We start from the raw sequence: 13971 nt of genomic DNA, 5'->3' as shown, positions 1-13971 counted from the left end.
GTCAGCAGGTTTGCAGCAGAACATTAAAAGGTGTGGTAGTGCAGTTAATGAATTAACTATAAAACCATAGGATGAAAAAGAAAGTCAGCTATTTTGGAACTATGGAGCCATGACAGCTTAAACAAAGTGCCTGAGGGGGAGTCTTTTACTAGTGTGCTTTCTGCAATATGTTTGACACGGAAAATGTTTTAGTTCAAATAACAGGAGCTATTACCGAATCATGGTCAGGGGTCGCCATGTGTACAGGCCCTGCATAATTCATGAGTTAAAAGCAAAGGGGGTCTGAAAATGACTCTGGTAGTCAGGAGAGGTATTTGAAAACCTCTATTATTTCTCCCCGACCAACACAATATACACAATATTTCCAGAAAGTACAATGTTAACACCACCACCTGCAGGGTATACAGGATGCTGCCGTGTCCTTTCTCCATGAAGCGAGTGGCCAAGCATTCACTTCCAAGACTAGGGCACACTAATCTGATGTTATCATTATGAGAAAGCTCCCAGGGACCGCTGCTTATGACCCCCAGCCCTGTGGTGCTCACATGGCAACAGAGTCATTCTGGCACCGTAGTGGTAAGTCATCACCCCATCCACTGGCTGTGCTCAATGGCCTGGTGTTGCATGGTAGACAAGCACAGTCATAGAAACATCAACTCATCTTTTAAACAAATAGACTTGCCTGTCTGTTTGAACTGTTTACACAGACATGGCAGCATTCAGTGGGATGTGCCTCTAATGGACCTGCAGATTGACCCCATAGTCTTTAGGCTCCTCTGCCAGTCTTCCACATAGACATCCTGTTGACAGTTGACATTTCCCTTGTGCTATTTTATTTTAAATCTTGTATTTTTACCACATTTTAGGATTTAAGGACAATGTGGTTTTTTTTGTTTTTTTGTAACTAAATAAAATTTAGTTTGGTGAATTGAGTTTTTTGTTTCACTCTATGGTCTCATCAGATATACTTGAGAATTAAATCTCAACAATATAACAAAATTATGTAACCTGTTTTCTTATTTTCATGTAAGCCTGTTTTTCTGCTAACAGCTTTGGTATTTCAATAGAATGTAGAAGCCAGTGAAAAGAGAAGATCAAGTTTAAGGGTTGTCGTCATATACTTCATTAATCATCATTTGATCTGATCTAAGAAAGGTCTCCGCTACATCTGTCAACCCTCAGCAGATCTATGACTTATATTTCATGGCACGGCATGAGCAGGGAAATATAGCCTGTTGTGACCATGGCGTCACCTGCACCCCCGCCCCTTGCATTCAGAGTCCAGGCTCTGGGCATGGGACCAGCCATGGCCAGTTAAATAAAAAACACAGTTTTGAATGTAATTCCATTTCAACAATGACGTTAACCCCGGCACAGCGCCCATTCTGCTGGAGACTGGTGCCTCAACTGTGTGCACCCAAGACTCAGACCTTGGAGCCCGAGACCCCCAAGCAGTGGTGGTGTACTCACTTAGCACATGACCCTCCCCAGGTTTCACATGACATCCAAAGACATCCAGCCATTTATTATTCCCAACCCCTACGTCACAGACAGCACAGAGAGAGGGAGACGGAGAGAAAGCGATACCAAAAAAAGGGAGGTGTAGAAATAACCACAGTGCACCCCCCTGCACATCCAAGCCAGCACTATTTGAAACCACTTCGACTGTGTGATTTTATTTGCTACTAAATGGGGATTGAATTTCCATGGCCTGTATCACATTGTGCTGTGCTGTACAAGATTGCAAAGTGAGGCGAGCAGGCGAGGGCCAAAGTGAAAGAGAAGGTATATACATTTACCTTGTCTGTGGCTTAATGGCTCCATATGTTTGTGAGAAGAAGTGACAGGCAGAAGTGGGGTCTGAGCGAAGGGCAACTACCCCTCCCCACTCCCTTTGTGCACCCCACCTCCTCCAGACACATGCTTTAACCCCCACCCCCCATGAACGCTGCGCTGCCCCGTCTCACTGGGGCTGTTTTGTCCGTCTCAACACACTAGGTTGAGTGTGTGAAAGTGTCTGGTACTCGATTATACACCCCCACGGATATCACTCATGCAGCAGCCGTTTTTATGTCCCTGTCTGACAAACGTGCTGATGGCAGGCCAACAGTAGTGAATAGTAATAAATAGTGCTACCATTTGGACACCTACTCTTCCTTGCTTGATCACAGTGATACGCGAGATAAGAATGTGTGTGTTTTTTTTTATCTACCTAATTATTGTGACTGCACACTTGTTCTAACCAGTTTGCATACAAGTGCTTTCACTCTGCTGCCAAAGCTATCACTCAGAAACAAACAATGTAGAGTTGAACAATAGCCAGGCAAGTCCACAGCTGTATGAACCGCCTGAGAGAACATGTTGATCCTTTTACATAATCTCCAATTAAATGCCCTGGGAGATATTTAACATTTATTCGCAACACACACACACACACACACACACACACACACACACACACACACACACACACACACACACACACACACACACACACACACACACACACACACACACACACACACATCAACCTTAAAATAACTTGTTAAACGTCATTTCTAGGAGGAGTACTGTGCAGGTGGAAGAAGGAGGGAATGGTGTGGAACTTCCAAAGAAATCCTGCTCCAGTGAAACCAGCTTACCCTTTTGTTAATGCAGATGTTTGGGCTTGAAGCCGAGGGCTCGTTGCAATGTGCCACATTGCTGTGGCAAAGTAGTGGAGGGCCCAGGATCCATGTTGGCACTTGCCTGGTCGCTGTGAGCCGGCTCATTGTCTGAACCTGTATGCATTGTTGTCTCTCCCTCTGACAGGCGATAACTACCCGGTGCAGTTCATTCCATCCACAATGGCAGCTGCAGCAGCGTCAGGACTCAGCCCCCTTCAGCTTCAGGTATGTACAGTACTATGACAAAGAATGCTAGGGACGCCCGCCAAGCCCGGGGTAGAAAGGATGGCTAAGCAGCTGTACGCTAAGTAATGAGCTGCACACTAAATAATCCTGGAGGCACCCAGCTCACACACGCTTATCACCTTACATATGTAATTTATCCTGTTTTATAAAGGATTTATCCCCACTAGCTCTAGCAGACTGAGGAGTAAGGAAGATAATAGTTATTAAAGGGAATGAGAATCACTTTAGTTGCTTTAATCGCCTGCCAGTGAATTTATCAGAAGACAATGGACTGTGTAAGCAAAGAATCTTCTTATTATGCTTTTATCTAGTAGAGCCACTGTAATATTCCTCTGCGAGGAAAACAACGGAGAAGAAAGAGTGGGCAAACAATCTGATTAATTTTAACATATATAGTTATGTTATGTTATACACAGTGAGGCTGAGCAGGGTTTTGTGCCATAAAATGTTGGGATAGGCTCCAAGCCCTACAGGCTCCTCCAGGACTTTTCTCACACAGCATTTAAAAAAAGCTGAACCCAGGTCAGGGCTTAACCTGAGGCCATAATGTTTAATATAGATAATTGTCTTCGTTCCACCCTTCAAGTTGTACCTACTGTTACCAGGGCTTCCCTCAGCTTGTGCATAATCTTATTTTCCCAAATTGGTGATAATGATTCCCTTGTTAACTTTTTACGGACTTTTATTTACATAAACAAAAACCACACAAGTAGCAACAGGAAGCTGAATAACAACCATATTTATTCAGCTGCCCTGCTGCTTTGTTGCTTCTCTAATTATCAGTTTCCTTTGCAGTTCTCAGTAATTGTAGATCTTAAGTCAATTTGAAATGACAAAAATCTGTTGTTTGGAGACAAACGGAGCAAACAAAGGATTGAAAAGCATTTCTCCTGACAGTCTGTTAAGTGGCCAATGTTTCTCTGTCAACAACAGGGACAGATGCAACATGTGATGCTCAACAGCAGAAAGAAGTATGTCAAGATAAAACAAGAGAGCTCAAGACCGAGGGAGGAACTCTTAGCACACTGATATATGTGGCATTTGTCCTTCTGAGGTTACCACTGTTAGTGTTAACGAGCCTTGGCAAGTTCTAACAATGCACGCAGCTGGCTCTGAAGAGTTGTGCGTCATTATGTAGCCATGAGAGGAGCTATTAGAAGCATGTAAGGTGTTAAATGAGTCTGCTCATGTTTGAAGATGTGTGTCCGTGAGAGCCAAAGGTGGAGGCTGCGTATGTTAATATGTTTCTGGAGTGTATATGTTTCGCTTAGTTTGTGTATCTCGGAGAGGTCCATTGGAAAGGAGTGGTAGTTCAGACAGGCATGCAGAGTCTATTTATAATGGTGTATGAGGTCAGATGAGACAGTCATATATCTGAAGGTTGGGGTGAGGAGGGGAGAGTGATTAATTCTGATTATGTATCTAACCCTGGGAATGGGCAAAAACAGTGCCTCCAAGACCATGACTTGGCTGACCTTTAGAGAACACAGTAAACAAAAAGAGGTGCATTTTCCATTAATTGAAGTCTGTCAGCCTGTCACATATTCCGCCTGCTGGCTGCTATTTACCCTGCATAGAGACTCCCCTTAAAACAGCAAGGCAAGTCAAACATGCCCTTTTCTACATAGCTGGGATCAACAAACCATGGGACTGCCACCACTTACTCTACAAAGCACCGGGAGCCTGCTCATGATTAAAAACATCGTATCAAGCCAGACATGGTATTAAGTTAGAGTTGTCTCCTCCCTTTGGAGCAATAATAGCTCCAGCACCCTCCTTCTTCTTCAAAATGAAACTTATTGAAAAGTATACTCCAGTAGGTGAGTGTGTGTTTGTGTTTGACAGAGAGGACTCATGAGTACAAAAGAAACCGAAATAATGTTTTTCTCACAAATTACAAAATCACCAGAGGAGAACGACTAAATAAGCAAAATTACATTTGAGTTGAAAGTAGTTCAGGGAAGTATCTGAGCTGCACTCTAGAGGTGTCTTAGGACTCCTGTAGTATATAATATGTGACAGCTACTTTGAAATGAACACATTATGTCCAGTGTTATGATGATGCAACTTGTAATTTAAACGCCACTGGAAGATTATTTGGGATAAAAACATAACCAAAAATAAAATGAAATAAGAAGATTTAAGCCACCTCCACTTATTACTTGTCGTACTACTGAGTTTCTTCTGCATGCATCATCAAGCACAATACTCCACTAACCCTTTAAACTGTCCTGAACTTTTCTCGTTTCACCTCCAAGCCCATTCTTCATCTTCCTAACACTCACACAAAATCCCACACACATATGGCTGAATAGGCTGCCCCCCCCAATTAAAAATATCTCTTCCTGTCAGCTGCATGGCAAGGTATAATTTCCCCCAATTTACTCAGTTTAGATTGTGCAATATATGAACCTTAAAAATTATCTTATTGGAGGAATTAATTCCCACAATGCTGCATAGGTAATGTGATCAGCCATCCAGTCAGTGAGGCTAGCCGCTCCGTCAGTCTTAATGTTGGCCACGTAGCCGCTTCACAATCTCCTCTGTCATAACAGTCTGGGATCCTTCCCCCCTATTCCCCGCCCTCTCTCTCCAAAGAGAAGAAAACCCAACAAGGTAACAAAGGCTTAGAGCTGATGGATGTAAATGAATCTTCCAGGATGCGTTTGAGTGTTGGAGACTGTAATTTGCTTGTCAATACGGGGTGGTAGCATCACTCCGGTGGCTGGCAGTCTGCAAGTGGCTGTCACAAGGCATTGCTGTACCCTCAAGGCAATTTCACTCAATGTTTTCCTGACAGATTGGCTCTCGTCCTCAACTCACAGGAGAGAAGGCGGGTAAACTATCCAGCGCGACGTGCCCCTCTTCATTAGTAGCCACACAGGGCCAGGATGAGCCCAAGACCAGCAGGAAACAATGGCTCGATCCCTGCCTGTCCTTCCCTGATTACAACTGACACCCCTCACCTAACAGAGGAAATTGTGCTCAGATTGTACCCCAATCTGTCCGGACACCTACTATATTCAATTTTGTGGAGAGGCAAGAAAGGGATTTCCCTAATTCTACAAAGAATTTTCTATTTGGGATAATGCTTAATTTGTTATTGGTACACTATGCCATGCATCGTCCGTCCTTTTTACAAATCCAGTAAACAGGAGCTTTGTGAAAGTCCTGTTTTTTATCAATGGAAGCAGACTTTGGGGGTTAAGCCATTTTAAAGAAAGTGTTATTGGATAAAACAGAACATCTGGGTTCTCTGTATGCAGTATCACCGTTAGGACTAAATAAATAGAAACCCTCTGCTTTCAATCAGTCAAAGCTCCATTTTCTATCGCTCGCTGCCTCTGTCTCACTGTCTTGCTTTTCCAATTTCCCATCCACATCTTGAACCCTCTCTCAGTATCTTAGTTTGTGTTTTTCTCTCTGAATTACTCCCATCCTCATTTCTTTGCTCATTCTTGTCTGTGTGTTGCTTTTTTTCTCCATGAATTGTCCGGGCCCATCACATCCTTATGCTTTAAAGCACTGAAAGTTGAGCTGCTTGAGTTAAGACTTAACGCTGCAATTACCATCCGCCGTATTTGCTATGGCATCTCTTTAGGCCCATGATAAACCTGGGCCCTGCCTTGGCTAATGCTCCCACTGTAAAGATGAAAAGAAGCCCACATGCTCAGCGACAACCCGGACCAGATCTCAAGCAGACAGACACATCTGAAGGAGTACTCAGAGGCTTAGATGACTAGAGTGATAAGAAAGTGTTACACAGTCAGGGACAAACAGGAAGAAAATGGGAGAGCAGCAAACCGCACATTATCCTTTGTTTGGATGTAAATGCCTGTGTAGTACAGATGTTAAGAAACGGCTTCCATCATTAACAAGTAAAGCACTTTTGACTTTGAAAGAGAGAGGGAGAGAGGAGGAGGGGAGAGAAGAGAGAACAGACATACTGTAGAGAGCAGCTGTTTCTGTGTTTATGAGCAGAGGAGCTCGGTCTTTGAAGGTAACCCAGAGCAGTGCAGCGATGCTAGCTGTGTGTGGAAGGCTGGCTAATAGGACGGCTATGTGAGCAGCTGGATAGAGGCAGTGGTGAACAGAGGGACAGATGGACAGATAGAGTGGATAATGCAGTGAGCTGCACTGAATGGAAGGGCTGGCTCTGGGGCCCCTGGGCCTTGAGAACCAACACACACACAGTTACAGATGATGGGCTGTGTTTGTGTGTGTATGTGCGAGAAAGAGAAACTGATAGACTTCAACATATACGTATACTGTAGATGTAAGATAGAGAAATCGAGAAAGGCGAGAGGAGGGGTTAGAGCAGAGCAGGTTGGGCGCCAGCAGATGAGACAGATGTTGGGCCATACTGGAAAGCATCGGCACAGTGCACCAGGACGCCTTCCTCCACTCCAGACATCTGGGCCTAGCTCGGGTCAGCCTGCCCGGTCGCCCTGGGCAATGAGCCTGTACAAGCCTTGTGGCAAACGGGGCTGGCGCTGTGCTGCCTTTTAAATGGTGCGGTGCACTGAAGCACAGTTAATGCCCTCATATCCAGCCCAGTGCTCAGCGCCCAGGCCAGGCAGAGGTGAATGAGACATTGACAGACAGACACACTCGCACACAAAGAGGAAGGAGTGTGTTTAAGAGTGTGGCAGTCATTAGATAATGCTCACCTCATGTTAAATGCAGGATGAGGATATTAATTGGATTAGGAATTGTTACGCTTTAAGGCAATTTGTCTGTCTGTATTTTCTGCAGTTATGAATGCGCACTGCACTCATCATTGCTAGAAGCAAGAAATCTGACAAATATCTGCCACTGTATTTTCCAGCACATATTGGTGGCACAAACATTTTTAAGTAAATAAAAAGAAAGCAGTTTTTCCACAGAAAGTTTTTTTCTTATTATAAATGACATGGTCGAGTGTCTGCACAATGAGAAGATAAATGGACACTATGATCAAAACAATGTGTTTTTCCTTCTCATAATTGATTATATTGTATACTGAGCTATAGTATCAGCTTTGTTGTTTTACTAAACAAACAGACGCTGCCCTTCCTAATTACATATCACACTTCTGAGATGTCTAACATCATTAGCAGTGTGTGTAATTTCAGTGTAATGTCGCAGGCAGAAAAGTGAACCTCCCTGTTTAACCTCTGCTGCCTCCAGAGGGCTTGTTTTTAATTACCAGAGGCTAACAGGCTGACCTTGGGCGTGCTGCACTCACTTTGAATCCATGCTTGCTGAGATCTGCTCCGCTCTACTGGGAAGCAGGGAATGATGGGGTCACAAAGAAGACCTTAGATGTTGTGTTTGCATGTCTCTTCATTTATGGGTTAGGGTTGTCTTTTGTCTGTATTAAGAAATACTACTGTTTTAGGAAAAAGGCAAAACCTGTCAAAGCACTAAAGAAACAAACATCAAAACAACACATACTTTTTTAACACCCACATTGCAATCCCATTAGTTGTTATATTCAATTTCAAAACAAGATGTCCCATAATGTGTGGCTCTATTACATGTGTCTTAGAAGATGTATATTTTTTCCTGATCAAATATTGCAAAACAACTAGTTTCAAGGGGAAAAAAGGGAAACAGAAGGGTCTTGATCTCCACTCAGGCTTTTGCCTACTCCTCCAATACCCCAGAGTTTGAGTATTGACTTTCAGCTTGACCCTTAATACCGTGAACCTTTTGCTGCCCCCACCTGGCAAGTAGATATGAAGAAGGGGTTATTAGATGTGAGAGAGTCAATTGGGGGAAGCGGGCAGATGTCTTCTGCTTAGGGAGGCCAGCCTTGGCAGGATGCATAATCCCTCAGCTTTCGACACCGCAAAGCTTTTTAACTTGACAACTTCCTGCTCTGTTTCATGAGATTGTTGTCTCTAACTTGATTATTTATTGGGTGCCAAACATTCATTTAGTAATGCATTGTAAATTGCAATTTATTTTTTACCGAGACATGCCACAGGGCTAAGGCAATAGTCTCCAGACTCCACACATTGAACACTGAGGTATTTCATATCTGCTGTTGAGTAGTGTATGGTGGGTTAACACACCTTTCGTCTGTCTCTCTCCCTGATTTTATTTATTGTTCTTTGGCTCTTGGAGGCAGAGTGTTCCTTGTTACAAGGATAAACATTGATCCTCACCCCATGGCACTGACCTGCTAATCAGTGCTGAAAAGGGGCACCCTGACTGCGTCTAATGTTAGGTAATGCCTAATTATGCTCTTTTTCCGGGACAATAAAGTTCTTCCCACTCAAGGTCAGGGGCATGCTCGGCGACAGGCCTGTTAGCAAACATCTGTCCAGCAGACTCCTCTTCCGCTCCTCTAGTAAGACTAGCCTGGAGTGACAGCCAGTGAATGGAGACTCCCCTCTCTCCCTTTCTCTGTCACACACCCTGCCTCTCACACACACACACACACACACACACACACACACACACACACACACACACACACACAGACACAGACACAGACACGCAAAGTGCCTTTACCACTGACATTAACAAAGTCTAGCTCAGATGAGAAGAAAATAGAGTTGGCTCCTGTGTCCATTCCTGTCGGAGACAAAAGGCTGTTTGTGAGGGAGGTGGGGGCAGTGCTATCATTGTAGGAACATAATCAGTCTGTCATTTCCGCTGCCCATGCGCTGTTGTTATCCCCAGGTCCCCTGGAAGAATGGACCTTTTGTACTGCCGCTTATGTGGCAGCGATAAAGTTTCTTACAGGAGCACATATGTGTTTATAACTGGAGATATGTGCACGGACATAAAGTGCTTTGTTTGGCTTTAGTCTGCATCCACACCGTCAAAGGTGAGGCAACCGTGGCCGGGTCGCTTTTTCCCACCCACACAAACGCAGTCTGTATGTGACCAGTCAAAGCAGGAAATGAAACAGGGTTTGCTGATTGGCCAGATGAAGAGAAATTAGTTTCTTTCTGACAGCACCATCTGACTGAATAACGCAAAAATCCACAAGGTTTACCTATTGTGAGGATAGCGGGAGGGTGGGGGAGTTAAGGGGAGCTATCTGTCTGATGAAGGGAGGTCTAAGGCTACATGGAGTAACACTCTTTCTCAGACAGTAGCTCTATTTGACAGACCCCTGTCATTTGCAGCAGGATTCATCACTTATGTGGTGGCCAATACATACAGTCCTGGGGTGAAAAATAAGTCTCGGCAGGGCGGGAGTGCTGGGCACAGAAAAACAAGCTAAAAAAGAATCATCTAAGCTGTCTGGTGTTATTTGTTTCAGGTTGTAATGATATAAAAATGGGTACACAACTTAATATCAAGACGTTAAACTGTAACTTTATCCAAGACAAAGGATGAATTACCATGTCAAAAATCTGATACAACCAACAATTAGCAGTCTGTGGCTCACCAGATTTTTTTCTAATACTTCCAAACCCTCATATCAAGGCCTTTAACCACCTTTTTTTAGTATATGCCACATAATCAGCCCAGTGGTGGAAATGTAAATTGAGCTGTCAGAGTTCAACCCTGTTACAGGCCCAACTGTTACTGAGTGCTTCGCCTATTCATTTGAACCACCCTCTTGTGTGGTAATGTCACCAACAGTTGGACATCTTACTGATTTAACGTCAAGGAAAATAGCGGTGATTACATCAGTGTTCTTTGTGCAGGTTTCTAAGCCGTAATAATGCTTGTGTTTAACTATTCTGTGATGGCAGTCCAACTGAGGTTGGGTTTCTGACATTGTGGAATAGGACTGTCTCACATGGCTGTGTGGAGACGAATCCCAGGCCAGAAACTTCAATAGGAAGCTGTGTAGATCTAGAGAAATGAGAGATCTTTGCTAACACACTTGCATCCAGTCTGCAAACTTTTCTCTGTGATGAGTGGAAAATAGGGGCTCCAAGTATTTTGAATGAAAGCCATCTCTGTGTGGTTTTTAAGACTGCTGTCTCTCTCTGGGTTCAGCCTTTGAAATACAGTTAAGACCTTTGATGGAGGTTCTCTGCCAGCCTCATGGAAAGAGAGGAAAGACGTAAAAGAGAGAGAGAGAGGGAGATGAAGGCAGACACAGAAGCAGAGAGAGTTCTAGGGAGAGGAAAAGACAGAATATAAAACTTTGAATGTTTGCTGGATTTGGATGTTAACGGGTTTCTCCACCTCCCTACAGCAACTGTATGCCGCCCAGCTTGCCAGCATGCAGGTCTCTCCTGGAGCCAAGATGCCTCCACTCCCCCAGCCCCTCAATGCCAGCGGGCCCATTTCTCCCTCTTCTCTGAAGAATGACAAGAGTTCCTCCAGCCCCATCACTCACGTTAAGGTACAACCCTCAACTCCTTCAACCTGCCCACCCACCAGCATAGGCCTTGAGTGGTACTTGACCTAGCCTAGCCTAGTGGGTGCTCTCTGAATATAGAAGCATCTACACTGCTCACTACCTCAGTGTTACGGCCGGCCAGTGCTGAGCCCAGCCTCCAACAGGCCATCAATCTGTGGGGCTTTAACAAGGCCCTCTCTCTCTTAACCAGACTTCTGTGGACACGGTTGCTATGGCTATGGCTGCTCCAAGCCAGTAATTTGTGGAACACATGGTTTCTAATTTTTTTTTTTTTCACAATGAAAAGTTTTTTTTTCTTCCTTTTTTTCGTTACTGAAATGGAATAAAACCATTACAGTGCTATACAAATGCTGACAAAAGTGAAGCGAAAAGTACAATTGATGACTTTGCTTGCCTTGTAAACAAACCAAATGCAGGATGTGTGTTTTCTGCTGCTGTATGGCATGGCTCCACTAGACCTCCATGCAGAGGAAAGGCCATGTACATCATCCCCACTCACTGAGGCTATAATCAGGAACATACGCCCATTTGGACTAGTTTAGCGTAATAATATCACAATGGAGAAAGACTATAAATCATGTCATGGGAAGAAGGCACTTTGGCTTTCTCTTCACACACACATACACAAAATCTCAGGTCTCCTTTCTCCTGGGAGTCCCATTGAAAGATTGCCATTAAATGGACTCAACACAGTCATTTCATCACGTGAATACAGTTCTCTATTTGTCAGATAACATGGATGCCAGTTATGCCAATTCTAATACAACACTAATTCTAGTGAAAATACTATAAATATTTCCAAATACCACCAAATTTAATAAAATAAATTATACATAAATGGAAAGTAAACATTTATAAAGTCCAATGGAATCAGATTGCCTTTAGTATTGTTTGTCTGCTTTCAGCTTCACTGCATGACAAACTGTTATTGGCACAGCAATAACAAGGCCTTGGGGCAGTCTATGCTTGAGCCATATGTTTGGACAAGGAGACACTTGGGCTTTGAAAAAGACTGTTAACTACAGCGTAAGCCCTAATCTGATTTAAAAGACTGCTGTGCACACAGGGCGATTTATACTGTGCATAGTTACATTTCTCTTCTGGGATGGGAATGTTTGAATTGTTTCTATTCAGAATCATTCAGCATTTATTGTATTTTAGCAAATGTGCACATTGATTTTGGTTTTACTCGCATGGCAGTTTTTCCAATATCGTGGAAGTTTCTTATATCTGAGGTGAATTCAAGCATAAATATGGATTGCTGATATTTAAAATGTGTTCCATTTTGATTATATTTTCATTTATTTAAATATGATATTTAACATTTATCCTAATATTTTAATATTAGGAAAAAATTTAGTTTTTCTTTTCAACATGAGTTTGCACACAATTTCTACCATCTTTGCACAGATTGTCGGCGATAACTTGCATAGATTAGTTAAGGTTACTCTTGTTTTGTGTGCATGTATCCTACTAGCTGCTTAGGGTGACACCTAAAAAAATATGCATCCTCTTCTGACCTCATCTCTGAACTACACTGTTGAGTTTTCTCCAAGTCAAATTATATTTTTTTAGGAATAGCATATCAAAGCACATGATAAAACCAAGTATGCACAAATGAGGAGTGAAATTAGAAAACAAGTTAATGAAGTAGATAATGTAAGTCGACATCTGATGAATGGAACAGCTGTCTTTGATCATTGGCGCCGCTGTTATCTGGTCATTATTTATTCTTCGAACCAGAGTACAGACACAGAGAGTAGGGAGGAGGAGAGGGAGAACAGATGAAGACGTACAGAAAGACAGAATCTGCTTTAATTAGTGTGAACAAAGGCACTGGGCAACTGTGAAGAAGATCGCAGTGGCGCAGCTCCTAAGGAAGGATGGATGAGGAGAGGAGAGGAAAAAAGAGAGGGAAGAACCAAAGAGGAGGTGTGGGTCAAGATAGGGATCCTATAATTAACCAGGAACAGAGGAGAATTGTGCTGTCTGGGAGTCCTGAGCCCTTCCAAAAAAATGGAGAGGAGGGCACACCTACTAACATCTGTCTCCTCTCAATACTCCTGCTGCCGTAGGAGGAGGGAACACAGCCGCTCAACCTGTCTGCTCGGCCAAAGACGACAGACCTGAAATCCCCGACATCCCCGACACAAAACCTGTATCTCGGCAGTAAAAGCAGTCTGCTCAGCAAGGGTGGTATCCACAGCCCACTCGGAGGAGGCCTGGGCCGGGGCTCATCTCTGGGTAAGACCTTTACTTCACAAGCAAGATCCCACCCAAACACACAGATTTGATCAGTTCAAACACACACTTGGACTCACATCCATGGAGACCAAATTGCAAGGTTTTGTTAGGTTATATATCTTCCAAATAAATGACACTGTCAGGATGTTGTGTGAAGTTCTTTTTCTTTTTTTGGCAGTGTGTGTTTTAGTGGACTAACTCGCGCTACTTGTGTGTATAGATATTCTGTCCAGCCTAAACTCCACCGCGCTGTTCGGTGACCAGGACACAGTGTTGAAGGCCATCCAGGAGGCTCGGAAAATGAGGGAGCAGATCCAGAGGGAACAGCTGCAACATCACCAGCAGAGCATGGAGGCAAAGCTGTCCGCCCTCAGTTCAGTGGGCCTCAACAACTGCAGAGTTGACAAGGTAAGGACTACTATCATATAGTCTGTCTCTGTTTATCCCTGAATCAGGTCTTCTCCATTGCAGGCTCTTTCCATAAAATGCAAAAAA

General features: G+C 43.6%; 1 protein-coding gene across 6 annotated transcripts in view; it reads left to right on the top strand.

Annotated features, from left to right (window-relative positions):
* Nucleotides 1–13971, top strand: part of sox6 (SRY-box transcription factor 6) — a 125617-nt gene that overhangs the window by 92266 nt on the left and 19380 nt on the right. For all 6 annotated transcript variants that reach the window (XM_054609657.1, XM_054609648.1, XM_054609640.1 and 3 more), the window contains 4 exons: nt 2812–2891; nt 11065–11214; nt 13308–13476; nt 13697–13884. In XM_054609657.1, the coding sequence (XP_054465632.1) occupies nt 2812–2891; nt 11065–11214; nt 13308–13476; nt 13697–13884 (587 nt within the window). The remainder of the gene's footprint in view (nt 1–2811; nt 2892–11064; nt 11215–13307; nt 13477–13696; nt 13885–13971) is intronic.

This window comes from Anoplopoma fimbria, chromosome 2, assembly GCF_027596085.1.
Source record: "Anoplopoma fimbria isolate UVic2021 breed Golden Eagle Sablefish chromosome 2, Afim_UVic_2022, whole genome shotgun sequence".
NCBI lineage: Eukaryota > Metazoa > Chordata > Actinopteri > Perciformes > Anoplopomatidae > Anoplopoma > Anoplopoma fimbria.
The sequence above is the reverse complement of the archived record's forward strand: the minus strand, read 5'-3'. Positions and strand labels throughout refer to the sequence as shown.